Source organism: Hippichthys cyanospilos, chromosome 3 (assembly GCF_059441005.1).
Source record: "Hippichthys cyanospilos isolate Australia breed blue-spotted pipefish chromosome 3, RoL_Hcya_1.0, whole genome shotgun sequence".
Classification (NCBI taxonomy): Eukaryota; Metazoa; Chordata; class Actinopteri; order Syngnathiformes; family Syngnathidae; genus Hippichthys; species Hippichthys cyanospilos.
The window spans coordinates 25,681,627-25,703,505 of NC_142371.1; the positions used below are offsets into that span (position 1 = coordinate 25,681,627).

Genomic DNA, 21,879 nt, shown 5'->3' on the forward strand with positions numbered 1-21,879 from the left:
AAACTCTAACCCTTATTTTCGTAATATTTTGTTTTTTGGGTATCAATCCGTTTCAGGGAGGCTTTTGTATCATGGTTTTTGTCATATTATGAATCGTGTTTTACATATAAATCGTTCACGTCAAAAACACAACAATAAATGTTACAATAGTGTCGATTGTATGGTGCGAATGGAGAGCGAGAGATTGGTCGAGAGTCCAGGCACATGCAGGAAGTTGTTTCGCTGCTGGAGAGAGCTGTGTTGTTTTTAAATATCATAAAAATGATGGCTAATGTGGACCCTGCCTCCCCGCTGCTCATTTTGTCAGCTACAGGCTCCAATTGGAGCCACCGTGTGAGGGCCGTCTACCCCGCAGGGCAACTCTGGCCCTGGAAGAGGGATGGATAACAATGTTACCTTTAGCTAAACTGTTGACAGGTGGAGAAGGGTAAACTGCAGAATAAGAAAAAGCTCCTGTTCAAGTTGTCAGCTGTAAGCTCTTGTATGTATTATTTAGGAATTTTGAGATTTTAAATTTTGTTTTATTTCGTTTTGTATTCATTTGCTAAGTAATTTTTGTGATATGTAGGGGGTGTAGGAGGGGGATATGTAGGTGTCTCTGTATTTAATAAATTACATTAGATTTCTCCATGGTCTTTGTCGTGTTTTTTTTCACCAACACAAGTGGCGTCACAGATCTGTTTGGTTTATAGTTCAAGAGCACTGTCTCCACTATCCTGTGCTGGAACTTGTGGCAAAGTGCTACCTGTGTATTCCTGCGACATTAGTGCCATCTGAAAGAGTATTCCCAACTGCTGGAGACATATTAACACAGTCAAGAGCATGCTTGAAATAATAATAAAAAAAAATGTTACATGCTCTTTTTGAAAAAGAATGTTCAATGTGTGCTCAGAGATGTCAATCATGCGTGGCTTCTGAAAAAGAACAAATACAATCTGTCTATCTTAATAATTTCCTCCTGTTTTTTTCAGTCATTTTAATATGTATGTCAGAGTGTCTTTTTTAACCAAACATTGCCCAAAATATCACAATTCGTATTGCAATACTGTAACTTGATGCATCGCAATAAACTTTTAAGACCCAATACCCAGCACTTTATATATATATATATATATATATATATATATATATATATATTTATATACACTACTGTATATAATATATACAGTATATATACTATATATTGAGAGACTCTAGTCATAGTGTTGAGATTTCACTGCCCAGCTAGCTATTGATTGCAAAATAAAGTCTTTGTAAACTTGCATAAAACAAATGAACACATTGGCCAAGGTTAGTTGACACAAACATTCCTATTTGTTTCTCTGTGAAATGTACACCACAGGCGTATCAAAAGAAAACATAAGACACCCACAGAGAGCTGTAGGGACAGTGCAACACTCATATTTTGCCATTTTCTGCAGAGCTTATCCTCATTGGACCACGATGAGACCATTATGTTGCACAATTTTAAAAAAATCCCCTTTTTGTTTACTCGAGGGTCCAGGAGTACAAAATCCTTCTCTATTACATAAACAAGGCACATTTAAAAGCAGACTAACGGGAGCTCATCCGTCTGCTCAAAGCTGCGCAGGCAAAACAAGGTAAGGTTTGCTTGTTTTCTTTAAAATATTTAAATGCAACAGGATATTGCTTTAGGATGACAACTTGAGGTTTGATTGTTTAGTACAGTGCCGCAATGCTGACTTCATTTCAGATGGAGAAACTCTTGGTTTTCATGGTGATGCTTGCATCATGTAGTGCAGAAACCAAAGGTAGGAACGTGCGTGTGTCACAAGCAGTTGGGAAAGTGAGCTCAGAATTCCAGATGAAGTGGGGTTCACTCTTGTCCATGCCGTGGTTTGTGTGATGGGCAGTAGAGTTTTTTTTTTTTTTTTTTTCTCACAAGAGAGCCCTTGTTTTAGGTAACACTAAACAATGGATGCTCACCCTTTGAATGATGTGTTGGCTCGCTCCACTGTAGTTATGTCTTAATCATTCTTGATGTATGCGCAGATCTCTCTGGCAAAGTCTTCGTCTTCCCTAGGGAGACTGCCAAAGATCATGTGAAGCTGCTGACGCCCAAAACATCCCTCAGCGCAGTGTCAGTCTGTCTCAGGTAACAATCCGTGTTCCTGGCCTTGATTTCATTCACTAGTTGGACCAGGCCAAAATTTTGAAACGTGTAAATAGTTTGAAGATCACATTTTATTGGAATTATGTGGCTCCACCTGGTGTGCACGTTTTGGCCACCCGGGGGCAGTATTATTCATACAACTGGACATATTTATTTAACCTTTATTTAATCTGGTAGGTGAGTTAAGATCCCGTTTTTATTTACATTGATGAACTGACCAAAATGATGATTGTAAAATAAATGAACAGTTTTTCAGAAGATAAAGAATATATACATGACTATTGTTAAATTAGCTGCCTAAATGTGTTGCTCCAACTACTTGAAAATATCCATTACTTTTAAGTAGTGGTTCATTAACCTAGAAATCGGACAAAATACTTACTTCCTGTCATCATGTCCACTCAGATTCATTACAGATTTAAGCAGGAACTACGCCCTCTACTCTCTGGCCACGCCAGCGATCAGCAACGACTTTGTGATCTTCAAGATAAACACCGACGATGTCATCAGGATGCACGCTCGGGACGGCGGCACGGACTTCCTAGCTCTGTCTTTTCCTCCCAACACCTGGCACAACATGTGCGTCACCTGGAACTCTGACAATGGCATCAGCCAGATGTGGGTGGACGGCAAACCCACGATCAAGAGGTTTATCCACTCGGGGCAACCCATCAGCGGCAAGCCCATCACCGTCCTGGGCCAAGAGCAGGATACATACGGAGGCGGCTTCGACGCCACTCAGTCCTTCGTCGGCATGATATCGCGACTTCACACGTGGGACTACGTCATCTCACCAAGTGAGATCCAACGCTACGAAGAGGACTCAAACTTCACCCCCGGGAACGTGTTCAACTGGAGGGCCCTCGACTTTGAAATAGTTGGCAACATTTTGGTGGAGGATGAGGTCCAAACATGAAATCAAATTTGTATAGCCTCACTTTTTGGTCTTTAGAGGGGATGTTGTCCCAAGATCCTTGTCATTCTGACACCAATTATATTCCGCCCACAAAAAATGACATTGGAATTAAAGTTTAACAAAAGTCAAAATGTTACAGTAAAAATTTGTGGGAGAGATTGTCCTGTAACTTTTATTAAAGGAAAACATATGGGAGAATATAGATGTGTTGGGATAAATCTTACAAGAATAAAGGTCATTTTTTAATTGAATTGTTAAAAAGTCATGTCCTTTCCTTATCAGACTTCAATATCATATTTTTAAATTTCAATTTGGTTTTGTCATTTGTGCCTTGAGACCAACAGCAAAACTGCAAAAACAAACAAACAAAAAAAACAAACCAAAAAATACCACAACAAAAAATACTAGAACACATTTGACTTGATTTTTAAGGAGCCCAAGATCCATCGCAAGCTTCTTTCAGGCGAAAGCCGGCATTGAGAAGGGGGGGGGACCACAAGCAAGATTTACAAAACTTGAGTTTAATCTTTTGAATGCATGAAAACGTCACCACCACATAATGGAAACATGGCAGGAGGAACAGGCAGCACATATTGCATGAGAAGGCATTTCAGTGACTCCTATGTACATTATACACACATTTGTTTGTACACACACTTTGTAGAAATATAGTCATTGAAGCATATCGGACAACCAGCAATATTGGCTCATGTGAAACATTCATGTAAAAAAAAAAAAAAAAAAAAAAGCATGGGCGACTAACAACCCAGATCTGTTACGAAGAGAATATAATTCTGCTGTATCACAATCAGAAAAAAAAATTAAGGTTGTCACATACACTCCCTCTTCATATATAATAGCTAAAGAAACGGACAAATCCTTCTAGACAGTACAAACACAACTTCTTTCATTTCAAGCCAAGTCGTTAAAATAAATAGACTTCTCTGTATAGTGAGCGGCGGCGGATTGTGGTTCATATTGCATTCACGCTGAACAAAATGTAGTGTCGCCACATTAAAGCACCAGAGGACATTTCGCTTGTGCAGCAGTCATGCAGCGAGATTGCTTCCAGCCATTAACACAGCACTGCGACGAAATGGAACTTACGAGCTTCGCAAACTTGAAATGGACATTTTCCATTTCTGCTTTAACACCACAAACATCTCCACTAGACCAAAGTTACTTAAAAAGACGCCTCTACACGCTACCACAAACGTAGTAAATTAGAACTAGAATGTCACAGGAATGTGCTCGTGATCTCAAAATCTCTTATACTAACTTGAAAAAAACAAGTCACTGGATACACGTCGGATATAGCTTATCAGACATAAAACTATTGAACAACGACAACAATAAAAATCCAGTTTCAAAATCCTTCAACACAGGTCAAACCAGTGTTGTTACCATAAACAAAAGGTGGATCTGAACTCTAGCAAAACTATTCGCTCTGTTCCTCTCTTTGGTGCACTGACTGGCTTAGAAAACACACTTTGAACTAACACTTGTTTTTTGTTTTTTTTTCAGTCTCTAATCATCGCCCCTTCTCTTACTCTGCTGCATAGACCACATGTGGCTAAGATTACAGTAGATGAGACGACGCCTTGCTCCTTGCTATATATTGTGAGTGTATGAGAAATCTCTCACTGGTGGAAGAAGTCATTAAGGGGATGACAGTAACAACACAACGGGACAAAGGAGGAAAAAAAAATGCTTTGTGAATACTACATACAATAAAATACACAAAAATAGTTCTGCAGAGTTAAAAATGTTTGGTCCAGGAGTGGATTCAGGCAGGTCATCATTTCTGTAACCAGCAGAAATGATCAACACCAGACATTTAGAATTCATCTGATGTATGAGTGTATGCGCAGTGATTACCGACCGCTGAGCCTCCTGATCAGTATTTCACTATTCGTGGTCGATTGTGTGATGTTTTTGGTTTGGAAATGTCAAAAATGACATCGGTTCAAAGTTTGAGAAACATCAGCTTGAAGGAATCGGAGTGAAAATCATCAACATGTACAAAGTATTAGTATTAGAGTATTAGGGCCACACTGATTTGAAGGTGAAAAGACTTTTTTTTGAAGAGAATTCGGTTTGAGTGATGAAAGAATCGTCATTTGTGTCCACTTTTGTGTCCATTTTATCTAAGCTAGACAGCAAAGTTCATTGCATCCCAACCAAACATCATCGGAAAGGCAAGGATGTCCTCTCCTGACCTCATGAGGTAGCTCCAATAAGTCAGAAGATATACACCAAAAACAGATGTCCAGTGTGTGGACACAAATGATGAATCTCAGGACGATATTGTCCTAGTTCTAAAATAATCTTTGCACGAATAAAGCAAAATTAGTATTTGCAACAATTTAGTGAATCTATCCCTAGTTCTTTTTATCTAGGAGTGTGACTTCCAATTTGATGTAAAAAGATTCAGTCTTAGGACTAAAGATTCCATTTGACTAGAAGAAAAATCGTTTTACAAGTTATAATTTCAAGTGAAAAAAAAATCATGATAAAGCTGCCATTTTACGAAAAAAAACTTGTGATTTTTCCTTCTCAGATTGCCATTTGATGTGGAAAAAAAGTGTTTTACAAGTTATAATTTGAAGAGAAAAAAGTTCATGATGAATTGCAATTTTATAAAACTAACTTGTGATTTTTCCTCAGATTGCAACTTTTCTAATTCGACAAGAAACTGGAAAAGTTAGTGAGTGAAAATGTATGTCCCAAGAAAGTCATAATTTCCTGAAAACAAAGCCCTGATTTTAGGAAAAGTTGCAATTATTTCTTGTGGGATTACGACTTTTCTAATATGCCGAAAAAGATGCAATTTTAAAAATGAACATTTTTGTGAGGCAAAAAATTTAACATGATAGTCATAATTTCACAACAAAACTAATTTTGAGTCACAATTTTACAAAAAAAAAATGCAGAATTTTTTCTTAAAATATAACTTAACAATTTTGGCAAACTGAATTCTTGAATTAAAGTTTAAAACAACTTCAGTCACACATGAGAATAATGCTGTGATTATTAAATAGTTGCAATTTTACAAGTCAGTCAAAAGCTCGCAAGAATGATGTTGCAATTTTATTATAAAATTAATAGAGATAGCAACTTTTCTACTTGTAATATGACGAAAAATGTGTATCTTAAGAATGGACAAAAAGTTACAGGAATTATAATTTCACAAGAAAACATGTTATTTTATGAGTCACACTTTTACAAAAAGTCAAATTCTTTCCTCATAAAACAACTTAAATACTTTGCAATAGTAAGAATATTGTCAATTGACTTTTTTCAATCTTAAAATTGTTACTTAAGTCAGACATGAGAATAAAGCTGTCATTTGAAAAAAAAATATACTAGAAAAAATTCTATTTTCCCTCATAATATTGTGACTTCTGTTGTTAAGGTGCAATCTTAAATAACATCGTAATAGAAAAAAAAAGATATATTCAGATCTTGCCATTTTATGATAAAGTGTATATAAAAAGTGTATGTAAAAAAGGTGCAATCTTAAAAATTAAGTGAAATTTTTATGAGGGAAAAAGTTAATTGAGAATAGATGTGAAAACATATAAATTCACAACATGATATTTGATGAATTTTTGCAATTTTACAAAATTTTCTCCTCAACATTCTAATTTAAGCAACTTACAATCTTATGTATAGTACGACATTCACTTTTAAAATTGTAACCAGTCATACTTGAGATGAAAACTTGCAATTTTATAAGAAAATGCAAAATTTTCTGGAAAATTGTGTCTTCTATTTTGATGAAAAAAGTTGCAATTTGACAAATCACGTTTTGATGTAAAAAAATAAAATCAGTCATAATTTCACAAGAATGACTTTGCTGTTTCATGATAGTTGCAATTTTTTTTAAATAAAACAATTGCAATTATACTTGAACAAAGCAAATTGCAATATCATTGAATTGCTCAGAGGTATATCAAACTACTGAGATTGAGATGTTGGCTGCTACTCAAAAATCTGTTTGGTATTTTGGACACTCAGCAAAGCAGCTGGACTATTCTTGGAACCACCAACTATATATGAAAGCGTAAATATCAACAATGCACATAGATATTTAGTCATTAAAATTATGACTTTGTCCTTCGAACTTTAAACCCGAACTTTACATTTTATGGTGTGAGGCCATGATACTCCATAAAAAAAGTACTTGTTTGCATGAAGATATTTATCAACATACAAATGACGTGCGGGAATTTTCCACTGTAGTGATAAGGCAAGTTTGTGCTCACTGTTAAAAATAAGAAAAAAAAGGAAAACAAAAGATCAGTCGTGCATCACATGGTGGACGAGAGAACAAAAAAAAAAAAAAACACTTAAGGGGAATAAAAAAAAAAAAAAAAAAAGAAGGCACAGACGCGACTGACAAAATGACCACTTCTGGAAAATGGTTGTCGCCGTTGGCTGAACAATACTTCATTGACAAGTACGTATTAGATGCCAACTGCACTTGGCGGCATTATGATAGAAATGTTTAGCACATATGGTCACATGAGACGCTGATCCATTTAAATAAGACACATTCTCCGAAAAGGGGGACGTACACATTCAGCAGCGCCGCAACGGCTTCCAGCAGTATCAACCGGCGTAAATACCTGATCGTCTAGCACTGGTTCAAGCCACTCCTCTACCATCACTCAAACAAAACACTTGGCGATTTTAAGATGACGTGACTGCAGAGTGGGACAGCAGCAAGTGTAAGTCTTGTTCTAAAAACACGGGGCGGCGCAGAGCGAGGGTGCCTGCTGGGAAGGTACCGGGTGGAAGTCCATGTACTGTAACCGGAAGACTAAAATAAATGGCGTCACGCAACTAAGATCCCACTCAGACTTACTTCAGTGAACTGCTCTCATCCGTGCCCCCACGCACACACACACACACACACACACTCCACGCTGTGCTTCACAAAGTGACTCACCACCATTTCACTACTCTCACGATCCGCAGACAAGGGGAACGGAAAAAAAAACTGTAATTGTGGATTTGTGGTCATAACCCTCATTCCTGGTGTTGTGGGACATGTGTGACAGTGTTGACGGCTGGGAAAGACAACGTACACGCACGCAGAGCTGTGTGGAGGCCATCTCTGCGTCTTTTCCACCTCCTTCAGTAACCCTCGTGTGTGTTTCAAATGGGAGCGTGGGTAAAGGGCTGCCACGCTTCTGACTTGATGGGAAGCTTTTGCTGTCTTATCTTTCGCTCAGCCACGCATCATCCAGGCATGTCTCTTCCTCAGATGGCACTTAATCCAATTGTTTACTGTGAGGTTAAAAAAAAAATCAAAACAAAATCTGTCAAGATATAAATGAATTATCAACAGATGCAATTGTAACCATTTACATTCAGCTGGAGCAATGCTGTCTTCTTTTGTCAATGGCCAAATAATTAGAATTTAACTGTAGAGATTAAAAAAAAAAAAAAGAAATCCTGTTTTAGATTTGCTCAAATGTAAAACACTTATGTTCTTGATTTTAGTTTGGCAAACAGTTTTGTTATGTCTCGCTATATTTAGTGTGTTTGTTGCCATTGTTAGGCGCGGCTGCTGACCAGGCTGGGTCTTTGCATTTATGTGGTAGGCTAAAATCAAGGTGCTACTGTGGTATGCAAGACTGCATAACACTGTCTTTATCCAATTTTTTTAAAACTTTTACTGTTATAGCGTTTTGTTTTGGGTTTTTTTTTAAAGTTAAATTGACATTTTAGCACACCAACAACTCATATGCCCTCTCACCCACAACAGAAGGCAACAGGTTATGCCAAACCTAAAATGACAGCCAATCAATGTCTACTTCATGATGTGATTGGCCAATGTTTTCCACTCCCCCCAACAACACAAGAAGCCCAATGCCTAAAAATGGATCTAATCACCATACAGAAAGCAGAAAGATTAGAAATTAGATTGTCATTAAAACAATTAAGACTTTAACTATGATTGTAATTAATTGATCACAATTAATTCATTAAACTGACATCTCTATTTGGGTTACAAATCCTATATAGCTGAAACTAGAGATTTACATTTACTCTATACAACTATACTTCACACTGTATGATGTCAACTAGACTTTAAGAAGATAGCGGTCAGACATACAAAATTAATGTTGGTCTCGGGGATGATGTCAGACAATGAAACTACGTCTTCACTTCCAGACAGATGGCCTGAATGGTCTCCGCTGGCCTCACCCTCAAAGCTGCAAAGACAAACAAGTCAAACTCAATAAAGCGTGTTTATTTAGGAAAAAGATAACAACATAAGAAAATATTAAAAGTATCCTGTGTCTGTGTGTGTCACTACCTGCGAAAAGCACCCTGGTCATTGTCTGTGTGAGCTGATTTGTGCACCTCCACCCCAACAGACCTAGACATCATAGCAAGATAGTGTTGAAAACACCACTTGACTGGGACAGTGTCTCCAAAACATTGAGCATAGACACCCTCACAAAATCTGTATCTCTATACTGGTGCGTACTAAAACAGTGGATCTCAACCTTTTCTCAAAGATACACCAGTACCTACTGTGAAATATTTTTTCCTTCCTGACCAGCTCAAAGGTTGTTTTTTTTTGATGGGGAAGAAAAACAAGACTGTGCTGTGTCATACGAGTGTGACTTGTTAAACTTTGGAACTACATTTGAAATGGTATATCAAAGCATATTTTATTCTTTTTTTCTGGCTCATTTGCCAGAAACTTGCATCATGAAATACAAATACACAGCCACATCAAACTTAACAAAAAAGGATATGGACATTTTGCGAAGAGGTCCCTTGTAACACAAAATTGCAACAGTAAGTTGCCTCATGTTTCAATTAATTTGCACTTATTGGAAAAGAAACATGCACTGTTCCAAGCACAGTATTAAATTACATTTGCTGACACAGGAGTACTTGTAGCCACTGTTGAGAACTGCTGTTCTAAAATTGCGCCAGTAGAAAATGACATTTCGCAAATATTCTCTTACAAGAATGCCAACAGATGTACACACTAGATTGCACTTCAGCCACTTTCAGGAAGAGCATTTATTAGTTGTTTACGTTGATAAATAGGTAGATGAGCAAAGTAACATTATTTGTATTAAATAATTAACGGTTCTTTAACCAATTCAGTGACAGTGGTTAATTTGCCAAGGTATACCTTTTGATCTCTCATCACACACGACCAATTACTTTGTTGACCCTTTACCTTAGAGGAGGAGAGGAAGAGAGTTCTAAGCTGCCTACAGACGAGGTGGAGAGGTTGGCCTCGCAGTCAGCAGGGTTGTCATGCAGCGGCGGGGTCCTGGGAACCAGATCCGGTCTGCCTGGCTGAACTACTAAAAGTAACATCTAAATTAGGGAACGGAATTTCTGCATGAGCCAATTTGAGCGACTCTTTCATCGCTTCAGTTCTTACCACTGTCTGCTTCTGACTCTGTGCTTTTAAAATGGGGCCGGTAAACCAGTCGCGGGTCCATGGCTGACTGCCCCGTTGAATGAGAGAGTGGGGTGGGAGCTCCCAGAGTGGGGGCCCTCCTCAGACCACCGTGACCTCCACCGCGGCTCTTCTTAGATGGGGAAGGCTTTACTACAGAGGACAGAGGATATACTATTGAAGAGTGCCCAGTTTCCTGTACTAGCAAAGCACTAAGCTATATTGTAAGTCATTTTAAAAACAAAACACGGATGTACACTTACATGGAATTTTCCTAAAAACTGTGTTGCACATGAACTGTTGGAAGCGCTCTGCGTAGAAGCCAGGTCTGTGAACTGAAACTGTGTCCTGCAATTAAACAACAAAAACAAGGCTAAAGCCAGAGAATATTTCTAGAATCTAGTATTCTAAGTTTACATTATTAACCTATTCACTGCCAACATGCCTTACAAAGTTAAATAAACTTAAAACAAACTTTAAAAAGGTGCAATGTTCCCAGTCAGCAGAATTTCTAATAAAATTAAAAAATTACCAACTAATTATGAGACTATCAAGGGTTATTTGACAATCAAAATGTCAAATAGATATCAACGTTGGCGACGGTCAGTCTATCTCTGAATAATTTTTGTTCAAATGGGTTGCCATCCTCTCGTTCTACAATGTACTCTGACGATGTGTGATTTTAAAGGCAGGGCCCGACCTAGTGAGTGACATGTTTGTTAATGACTTTCGCTGTATATCATTTTTCCATCTTATTGAGCAGTATCTTACCCCATCATGTACTAACGCCTTCCAGGAGTGTTCCAGCTTTTTAACAAATCTAAAGAATAGGATGAAGACAATGTTAGACAAACGCAATAACAATAGCACAAATCACTTGAGTCAGAAACCTGTAGGACTGGAGGATGTCTATGATGCCAATGTAGATGAGTAAGCGCTCTCCTTTTCCGTTACGAGCTGGAATGCCTCCCATGCTGCAAAGCCAAAACACGAGAGATGATTCAGAGGTTGCAGATTACAAACCAGCATTTTGAGGTTGGGCAATTAAACTCACTGGTCTTCGGAATCCAGAGCGCCCTTTCCCCGCGCCTCTCCCTGGATAGACTCCATGGCTGTACAGTAAAGACTTTTCTGGGCTTGAGGTCGCCGTTGATCCGGTGTCACTGCTCCCTCTGACCCCCCGCTGTCCCCGGAATAGCCCCCCGCCCGCTCCCGACTGGCCTGGTCCATGTTGTGAATGCCCATCAGCAGACTGTAATCCATGATCTTGAAACTCTGCAAGAGCTTTATCATAAACATAACATTTTTTAAGAGGTCAACATTAAAGTTTGGACATTGGAGTATCTTTAAGCATCATTACAATGCCTATGTATGCATGTGCAAAATCCCCAATATCACCTCCCCTCCTTCACCGAAATAGACATAGTCTGCAATATCAACAAAAGATGCGATCATATCACATGTAAAAATATTATCACTATTATTTTTTCACTAGTCGGTCCGCTATTTTTTTTTTTTTTTTACAGAATCACGTTCAATTAGTTATTCTTTTGCATATTCGCAGTTTAATTTCAGAAATGAATTACTCATTCAACCATTTTCAACAGTATCAAGTTCATATTTAATGCTTAAATAACTAGACAATATTTTTCATGTGCAATTAATAGCTTTAAAAACATTTTCCACTAGCCGCCAATTGAAAACAATCGCATATACCATTTTTTTCATCTTTTTTTGATAGCGACATGGTTGTCAAAGACTGAGAGCCTCCTGGCATTTTAGATTCAAAGCAAACAGTTTCAAAGTGGCCAGTCAGGTTACCTGAGATGATCACATGAGCCTGTTGATGTGATCTTTTTTCATGCATCAACTAGTAAGACTGCAACAGGCAAGTCAGAGTGACTCGGCAGAGAAATTTAATACTTACCACGCACTGACTCTATTGCCCTTCTACAATGTATGATTAGTTGCTTGTACAACATGAGATGCCTGCAGGCACTTCCATACTTTGACAAAATGGTTGCATCTCTCAAAGTAAGCAAAGGATTAGTATGTAGCTTTGGTTAAGAACAAGTTCTCACATAAGCTCTGAATGCTTGAACTTAAGCATGTTCAATTCAAAAGTCATAAAAGTTTAAGTTTGAGGGATATAACCTGCAAAAACTCAATGATTAGCAAAAACAGTCCTATATAAAAAACAAAACAAAACATGAATTATCAAGGCTTGAAACACAGTGGGAAAGATTTACCAATATGATACCACTGACCCCAAAACACTTAGGGATTAATTGAGAAACAAACAAAAAAAAAACAAAATAAAAAATGTGGGTATATTACAAATTATGATCCTGAAAAACTGACGGAAGCACAGCTCCAAAACCTCCACTAAACCTAGCTCCTTACTGACAAATACAAATATAACACGCTCATTAGGATATATACAAATGCCTTTTGAGACAGGCATACATCTTGCACCACATCTTCGCAATATAAAAGCCAAACCGCACCACTTGGCGACTCACCAGGCAGTCCCTCTGAATTGTCTTGGTTAGAGCATTGTAATTGTCTGCCTCCAGCTGCAGGCCATCGGGCAAATCCTGGATAAAGTCGAGGTCTTTGTACGTGGGAACGGCCTTCTCTCTTTCCTTAGGCGACGCCCGTCTCTTATAAGTGGAACCTTTCATGTCGTACTTGAGGTGCATGGGAATTATTCGGGGTAGGAGATTGTTCATGACAACTATGCGAATATTCTTGCCCCCTGCCTGGATGCAGTAAAGTCCGTAGAATTTGGGCAGCAGTGTGCGCTTGTTTTGGTTTATGTTCTAGAAGGAAAAACAAGATGTGTAAAGATTTGAATGTGGATGGAGGACTAACTCATTTTACATTCTAATGACTAAAACATCTTCAGACTCACCATAAAATATCCAGGAAGTAGCTTCTGGAGAAACTCTGCCTCTTTGTGCTGGACAGTTTTAATGATGAACTCATCATCACCGGAGACATAGAAGACCGAGCCACTGGCTCCAGGGTTGGAGAGCTCGATTAGTGGCTCATTACACAGAGAATACTTGAAGAAAAGAACAAGATACTGTCATAAGACATCCGACCGTCTTTAATGCTTCTTTTTTTAGGTTGATTGACACATCTTTTTCTGAATATTTTGCAAAGTGCCTCAGGTACTAACCAGGTAGTCATCTGGCCGAATGCCAAACAGCTCTCTGAAATAACGGAAGGCGATGGGAGCGTAGGTCTTAAAACGGAAATCGCTATAGTGGTGAGCTGGAGTCAGGTTACTGCCTTCCCTGGAGTGAACAAAATCAAAACATGATACAGTGAGATGAGCTAAAAACATGCTAAACAACCTTCCGTGCACTACCAACCTCGGGAAAAAGATACTTTCAACCACCACAAAATCCTGCATGAGCACATCTCTCTCAGCTTTCTGACTCAAGCTGCCCACCGTGTGAGTAATGCCCAACTGAATGGCACCTTTGAGGGCAGAGGAGGTCGTCTGCAGCAGTCAGTGAGAAAGAGCCGTTCGTAAGGTTGAACAAATTCAAATGAATCCCTAGTCGGCTGCTAGTGTCAATCACCTCATGTCACTGACCCCCACAGCAACCCAGCTCTAACCTTTTTGTAGGTGGTCTCTCCGGTGGTGGTCTCAACTCCCCGGTGGCCGATGGTTTTTTTCATACTCTGAGTGGTGCCTGAGGAGCCGGGCATCTGAGTAGATGGGGAGAACAGATATTCAAAAAGGGGGCAGGTAAAAGCTGGACTTGTCTGTAAGCACTAGTTTTTGATTCAGTCCACTGTAATGCACCAATACAGCCCAAACAGATCAATGTATGAGAGGCCTTTACAGAAATAACACACTCTGCAATGTCTCACAGAGGTAATAATTAAATGATTATTGCACTCCTAGTGGCAAGACAAAATCAAAGGTCACCATTTTTTTTCTTTTTTCTGAGGAAGTGGAATAAGAGGCATGATATGGTGGCATTCTAGTTTAACTCATTCACTGCAAGCCCTGTTAAGTTTCTAACTTACACAGCTGGTCCATTAAGATAGATCTGTGACTTCTATCGTCACCATCGGCAGTGAATGAGTTAAAAAAACAAAACAAAAAGGATGCAACACTTTGTAAGCAAACTACAAACAATGCTTTGCAAAACGGATGATGAACTCCACTTGGGCAATGATGGAAGTGGTATTCATCTGTTTCTCAACTCATCTTTAAAGTCATTGGGGGTGGTAATCTGTAGCTGTCTCATGATTACATTAAATTTGATTTTGGGGTCTACAATTTCATTCAGTATCAATTTTTGATTCAAAAAGATTTGATTTGCTTCAATTAAAAATGCTTTCTACTTCAAACAATCGTTGTGAAAATAATCAGATATTAGATATGTCTCCTTTGCAAGATAATACTGGAGACAAGGTAGGAAACTAATTTATTTTTACATTCATTAATTTTTCAATTGTAAGAAACATGCTTTTTTTTTTTACAAAAACAAGCATATGGACCACAACTCCTACTTTTTGAAGCTAACACTTCAGGCAGTATGACAATAACTGAATACATAGAACACTACTTTTTAATTCGCTTCATAATGCTAGCGTGCCAAATGCTAAATAAGATGGTATAGAATTGTATGAGTTAGATTCTCTCATAGGCTCGACCAGACCAGTCAAACAGGAAACCATTTTAGATTGCTGATATGATTGTAAATGACTGTACTAATCGTTATCAGATGACTGATGAGTTACCCTAGCCATTTGGATGCACAACAAAATGGTGGCTATAAACTCGTCATGTGTTCTTTTGCTCGCTATTGAGAAACACTTTGCGTTTTATTTACCCTACACAATCACGCAGGAACAGATTCCACAGCTGTAAAAATAGTACATGGTGCTAGTGCCAGGGAATTTTCTGGATTAAATGACACAGGCAATAAATAAATGAATGAATAAATAAATAAATACAATGTACACTACAGCAATATAGCATGTAACTATGACGTCCAATGTGCTGATTTTCAAAAGCATTTGAGGTCAAGTCAAATAAGTGAGGTGGTTTCCTGTATGGTGTCAACAACTGAGCATGACTCAAATACAAAAGAGATTGCTTCAACATTGGAGAGGACATCTTATGACAGACAAAAGAACAGGCAGCAACAGCTCATTTCACACCTAATAGGAATGATTTAAAGTGGTCAATGTACTAGTGCTGTGAGTGACAGGTGTACTGTCCAGAGTGCATCCTTACCTCAGAAGGGCCTCCTTTGAAGATGCCACTGGTCCCTAAAACACAAAGCAAACATGAGCAACTGTGTTTCACCTCGCCTGTGCTTGGGAAAATCTGTTAAACGACTGCTGGTTAATGAGCTATTTTTAGCACGAGAAGCTATTGATGACAAATGAGGTCGATAATGAGCCCGTACTTGTGTGTGTGGCCACATTTACTAAGTACTACTTCTGATAGCAGCAGCTCGATGAGAACTGGAACTTCTCTTCCCCTGAGCTAGCTGCTCCAGATTCAGCGAGGACCTCAGGAGCTTTCCGCAATTACCATCTTCATTAACAAAATGCAGCTTCTCAAGCAGACAGGAAGTAGAAGAAGACTACGAGCAGTAGTTGGGGACCAATATACCTGTGTGCGAGGAAGCCATAACGTCCCGAAAGAACCCACACGGGCTCGGGGAGTAACGCTGAGGCAGACGTGCTAACCACTCATCCACCAAGCCGCCCCAATTATAAACACAGAAGACTGAGTAACACATTTCCACCGAATTTAGAATTAAAAAGTTATACATTTTTGATGATCAATTTTTTTTTTTTAATATTTAAACTGTGCTTGGAAGAACACTATTTTCCACTCTAGATACATTCAATTTGAGACAAATCCCTCTCAATTAATTCTGATCCATGAGACAAATTTGCCAACTCAAACAGCAAATTTCAATCAGCATGTTTTGTTAAAAATTGATCAGTAGGAACAGCAACCCTGTCAGGGAGTCAGCATCAAAGTGTGCAGAGTCATGTACGTCTTTCTTGCCAGCCTGTAATGGAGCACTCGAGCACTGCTAGCTAGCAGCTATTTTATACCAGATGCAGACAAACGGAGGTTGAGATACTTTTAAACACTGGCAACAGGTGCCGTATGTCAATGTCAGTGCAGATAACTTGTTTGGTAAAGTTCTGAATTGGCAATTGAACGTGATTTTTAATTGACGCTACTGATATTTTTTTGCACATTACAGGTGTTCTCAACCAATATTTATGCCACAGTCCACTCCTACGTAAAGAACAATTTAGACAAACCACAAATAAAAAATGTTTAAAACCATAATTAATATTTAAAGAACTTTTTGCGATTACTATAAGCTACCTTCATTCTACTGGTATTAATAGTTTAAGTCCATAGTAATGATAGGTAGTCCGGTTTACACAATCAGAGACGACAGGTATTTAAAAAAAAAAAAAAAAAAAAGACCATTCAGGAAATATACTTAAACAATTTTTTTACTTAACAGTAAGACTGGGTAATAAATCTTATTGATTTGTCATTAAAAAAAAATAAAATCAACAAAATGAAAATTAGCTAATTGTGGAAGTGAGGTTTAGCAAACGTGGCATAATGATAGATAGGTTGTTTACAACACGTGTTTACAATAGTTACTAAATACTTAACTGGCATTTAAGCAAGTTACGAACAAGTTATGACTATTTTCCCCCCGCAAGCTATAAATGTTAAGTTTGCATTAAAATTGAGAATCAAACCAGAATAAAATATGGAAGTCTCAACATTTGGCATAGAATTTATTTTTTAGTAAATCAAATCTTTAAAAAAATGTTTGTTGGGTTCAATACTTTGATCAAAATCCATTTGAAAAATAGATTATATTTGTGGGCATGTTGCCTAGTTCTACTTTACAGTCGAGCCCTGTTATTTAAGGTGAATAGCGACCAGCCAAGTGGACAAATAGCCAAAAATTGCATATAATTGACACCCAATGAAATGCATGAGGGGGAAATAATCCTAAAAGATTCTTCCCAAAACACCAATAAATGTTCAGGACAATAAAAATAAAGGGTTGGGGTGGGCGGACTGTTTGTTAGTAATGTCTTATTTTGCAAGCGGCGACATTAAAGAGTCTGGTAATTATGGAATTGTAACCAATCATCAAATTTGCATATATTAAAGCTAATCATATCTGTGTATAATCTACTTAGTATGATAGAAGCTAGCACAGCTAACCACTATATTCCTCCACAATCACCTTATTTGCATAATTTCAGCAGCTCGCTGATGTATAAAAACATCATCTAGTTGGCAGGACAATATGCTATTCTAAAGAGCCAACAGGCAAATCAAAAGCCCTTTGTATTGTTAAGACCACATGCCAAAAACACATTATAAGCGATTAGTTGACTTCAAGCTTTAAATGTTGATGTGGAGACTGAAAGTAGATACAGCGACTAGTATAACATGTTCCACCCATAATACACACAAAAATAATGTATAGATTTGAATCGACACCACAAAGTGAGTTTGGAATTATGTTCAATGTCGTTCTCTTATATAAATGTTGCATTTAACACTCCAGTCCTTTCTCGCCCACTCTGAGAGCACGTCTCACTGGCTGTAACCAGTGGCAACAGCTACTTCAATGCAGCAGTGCCGCAGGTCAACACATGCAAAGGGATACACCTGGAGGTACACTCACAACTGCATTCAGACACAGAGGGTACTCCAAGCCATGAGGACTATTAATAAGGCAGTCATCTACTTGTGATTAGCATAACCACACTGCTGTTTATTCCATTGGTCAACAACGAGCAACATTCTGCAAAACCAGGGGTGCATAAATCCGGTCCGAGAGAGCCAAAATCCAGCCTGTTTGCGATGTTTCCCTTCAACCAACACATCTGAAATGATCAGGGTCATTAGCAGGATTCTGCAGAGCATGCTGACGAGCTATTTATTTGGATCCGGTGTGTTGTTAGAAAGGAAATATTGAAAACAGGCTGGATTGCGGCTCTCGAGGACTGTACTTGGCCACCCCTGTGCTAGACTAGACGCTTTTTGTTACGTAAAAGTGCATTCCTCGCCATGCAGTTTTGGTTCACACCCATGCCAGTACCTCGCCGCAGCGCTCTTCTCCAGAAATTAGTCCTAATATCTGGAAAGCAGGATATGGCTCAAAAAGAGACATGCGATATCATAATCACAGGATTTATTATTTTTCATGATTTGTATCAATTCAAAGAAAACACAGACAGAATGCGGTGAAATCGCAAAATTTGAACCCCCCCCCAAAAAACAGTACAATTGATCAAAAATATACCTCAAAATGCAGGTCATACTATTAGCAAATCTGAAGATTGAAAACGAATCTACTCCAAAGCTATAAAAAGAGTTAGCATACCAATTAAAGGTCGAAGTGTTGGTAAACGTCAGGTGATGATAAAACCAGAAATAACTAACCTAAAAGCAACGTTGCCCGAGTTGCAGAACAAATCTAACAAACAGGACTTCCTTTGCATCAATTCAACTTTTAAAGATTATGACCAAGATGACAGAGAATCTACATATATTGTGCCATCAAGTAGAAAAGCAACTTTGATAACAGAAATAGGCCAACTTTGTAACATATCAGAAAATAAGCGGTATTCAAAAATTGATATACACTGGAACTTGTATCAAAGTTTGCAGTGTGTTGCTCAAGATAATATCACATACGATACTGCAAAAACAGACTTAACCCAATTAGGACCATTGACAATCTACAAACCATCTGGTATTCACTATAAGAAACAATTGTTTTTGCACGTAGCCTGCAGCGTTTACACAACAATATAGGCCATGCGTTTTCTCCAAACATTTTCAGTCTGTATTGAGGGAATAAGCTTTGAAGTTCTGTCTTTGATTTGGAAACTGGGCTGCTTGGCAGCACACTTGTTAGCTATCGTTCTTGCACGCTACTATTTCGTGTTCACACATTCTGTCCATGTGGCTATGCAGTGATTAAATAGTACGGTGTGAATGGGAATGTAAGTGCTATACATCTAAACGGATTAGTGCATATGTGGGGAGCAGCCCGTGGGCCATATTCATCTCGTGAGACAATTTGATCCGGCCCGCTGAGCTATTTAAACAGTAATCATATAATAAGAAACAGAAGTAGACGGTTTATTATTTAGGTTTTTTTGTTTTGTTTTTTTTAATTGCCATGCCAATCTGTTTTAAGCGGCTTCCCCAGTTCAAAGCATCTCGCCACTGCTTACACTAACAAAACGGTTCAGATGTCTAATTTATAAAAGCAGTCACTGTTGCCAGCTTAGCAATTTGGTAGCTATGTTTAGCAACTTTTCTCACCCCTCCAGCTACTATTTTTCAAAACTGGAGTAGCAACTCCGATCATTGTTTAGAAGCACACAATTTTGACAAAAGGAACATTTTTCAAAAAGGAAGCGCTTTATTTACATTGAGGATATTTGGAGGGGTGGGGTGATGCAAATTAATGCAGGCGAAAAAAAAAGTATTTTTATGAGAAATGCAGTGGTACCTTGACTCACAAAGAGGGCAGTCAAATTGGACAGCGCAAGGAGTTGATATGAAAAAAAAAAGCTTGATTGCGAATATAGGACTTATTCTACAGTACACATTGCTTGTTTGGTAAAAACTATTTAAGTTGAGTGTTAAAGGGCGAGAGACACTTTTTTGAAACGCCTTATGTTTTTGTTGCATCGACTAAGAGAACCCCAATTATAAATTTCGACCCGTACGAATTTATAGGTTGCTAACTTCAATTGGCCAATCGGAGAGTGTTTCTCTAGCTGATGGAGCAAAACAGTCCCGGAGATAAGTTAAGATGTATTTAAGTTATATTTCAAACAGTTTATTCTCATTTCAATGCTATTTTTAAAGGAAACACACAGACAGACTCAATTTCTTCAGAACCCAAAACTTGATTTTCCAAATTTTAGGTGAGATAAACAAAAAACAAAACAAAAATCTTGTCAAGTTGATCATTATATTTTTTCATTTAAGTGTTTTTTTTTTTTAAATACAATAGCACTACTTTGCTTTATTATAAACATGAGAGAACACCATTGGGTAAAAAACAAGTTATACAAACCAGTAAGTCAAGGCACCAGTGTTAAACAAACCCCAGAAGGATGAAAATCCCCTAAGTAAAATTGTTTTGTCATTTGCTTTTTCCAAAGAAGTGAGACACAAATCAATAGAACACAAATCGGAAAAATAAACAACGCTTGCTGCAACACATCCGAGGCAAACATTAAAATAGTAAGAAAACATAATTCCACAACGCGTAGAAAGAAGCGGATGGAATAAGACATTTGATTATTTTAAACTTGTAATGAAAAACGGAGAAAGATAGGGAGTAAGAAGACTTTCTCGACAACATTTATCATCTTAGCATTTTTTTTGCTTGGTTGAAACACAATCACATCATAATTTCATACAAAATAATGACAGGGAGTCTATAAACTCACTGCAAGGACTCCTTGTATACAGTTATCTCGATGTTACATCAGGAAATAAATGATCAATTTGACAACAATATCCAACAATCGAACTACAGTGGTCTTTGCTACTTAGCCAAACCGAATTAAAATCTCTTGGGCGAAACTGAGCTTCGCCAGAACTATCACAAGACAACTATAGACGCCGGTTCATTTTTCTCCGCTCACTGTTAGCTTAGCAACCTAGCCTTGCCGAATTCAAGGCACAGCATCCACCGTCGTTACTCGCCGCTATAGAATGTCACATCAGTGGCTTTCGTATGCTTAGTTAGGAGGTAAATAAATCCAAATGAGTGTTGGCCAAATACCTGTCGGGGCCGTTGATCCCGGGTCTGCTGTTCCACCAGCAGTCGCCATTGTGGTTAGTTAGTTCCACTGTGCGATGTTCACATCTCCAGCCAGCCAAGCACACTGCGGGTTTATTGGTCGACATCGGCACCACAGCGCCAACAGTGGACAGATGTGGAAGTGTTTGTAACGCAAGTGGATAACACGGCTGCCCCACAGCTTCGAGGTTCTGGAGTCGAATCTCGAGAGCTCTGCTTGCTCAAATGTTCCGAAAAATATTGTTAGGTTCATTGAATGTGAGTTAAAAATATGTATTTGTCTATATGCGCACCTGTGTTCACTGGATTGATGTAAAAAAAAATCTCAATGGGCTACATCGTCGTCTGAGACAGGATTTTATTTTATTTTTCACATTTTCACCAGAAAGTGCAATTTGATATCATGAATTAATGTTTTCATTTCGAACGATACTGACGCTATTTTTAATTGTCATGACCAACAATTTGTACTCCATTGTGTTTTTTTCTCATGTTCAAATCTTGTTTA

The 21,879-nt window shown here is 38.2% G+C and overlaps 2 protein-coding genes across 2 annotated transcripts; one reads left to right on the forward strand and one right to left on the reverse strand.

The window, feature by feature from the left end:
- Positions 1–1,492: 1,492 nt before the first annotated feature.
- On the forward strand, positions 1,493–3,301 carry LOC148426513 (serum amyloid P-component-like). Its single transcript, XM_088409766.1, has 4 exons — positions 1,493–1,601; positions 1,715–1,772; positions 2,014–2,116; positions 2,540–3,301. Exons 2-4 carry the CDS (start codon positions 1,715–1,717, stop codon positions 3,048–3,050), a joined length of 672 nt encoding a protein of 223 aa, XP_088265892.1. The 5' UTR covers positions 1,493–1,601; the 3' UTR covers positions 3,051–3,301.
- A 250-nt stretch (positions 3,302–3,551) lies between these two features.
- Positions 3,552–21,436, reverse strand: LOC148426514 (phosphatidylinositol 4-phosphate 5-kinase type-1 alpha-like). The gene is made up of 16 exons (XM_088409764.1): positions 21,354–21,436; positions 15,761–15,795; positions 14,125–14,217; positions 13,875–14,005; positions 13,679–13,796; positions 13,409–13,561; positions 13,017–13,316; positions 11,549–11,778; positions 11,385–11,468; positions 11,266–11,314; positions 10,758–10,842; positions 10,477–10,647; positions 10,267–10,396; positions 9,382–9,444; positions 9,178–9,277; positions 3,552–8,345 (listed from the first exon to the last, which is right to left on the reverse strand). The coding sequence occupies exons 1-16, from the start codon at positions 21,400–21,402 to the stop codon at positions 8,343–8,345; spliced, it is 1,794 nt and encodes a 597-aa protein (XP_088265890.1). The 5' UTR covers positions 21,403–21,436; the 3' UTR covers positions 3,552–8,342.
- Positions 21,437–21,879: the final 443 nt, after the last annotated feature.

What these genes read in the sequence shown, in the direction of transcription:
- LOC148426514 (XM_088409764.1), bottom strand. Translation starts at nt 21,402, where the DNA reads ATGGCGACTGCTGGTGGAACAGCAGACCCGGGATCAACGGCCCCGACA. An exon ending in CAATTCAGAGGGACTGCCTG is followed by an intron (nt 11,779 to 13,016) that starts GTGAGTCGCCAA and finishes TTTATGATAAAG; the next exon opens with CTCTTGCAGAGTTTCAAGAT. An exon ending in AGAGTCAGAAGCAGACAGTG is followed by an intron (nt 10,397 to 10,476) that starts GTAAGAACTGAA and finishes TGTTACTTTTAG; the next exon opens with TAGTTCAGCCAGGCAGACCG.
- LOC148426513 (XM_088409766.1), top strand. Translation starts at nt 1,715, where the DNA reads ATGGAGAAACTCTTGGTTTTCATGGTGATGCTTGCATCATGTAGTGCA. An exon ending in ATGTAGTGCAGAAACCAAAG is followed by an intron (nt 1,773 to 2,013) that starts GTAGGAACGTGC and finishes ATGTATGCGCAG; the next exon opens with ATCTCTCTGGCAAAGTCTTC. An exon ending in GCAGTGTCAGTCTGTCTCAG is followed by an intron (nt 2,117 to 2,539) that starts GTAACAATCCGT and finishes ATGTCCACTCAG; the next exon opens with ATTCATTACAGATTTAAGCA.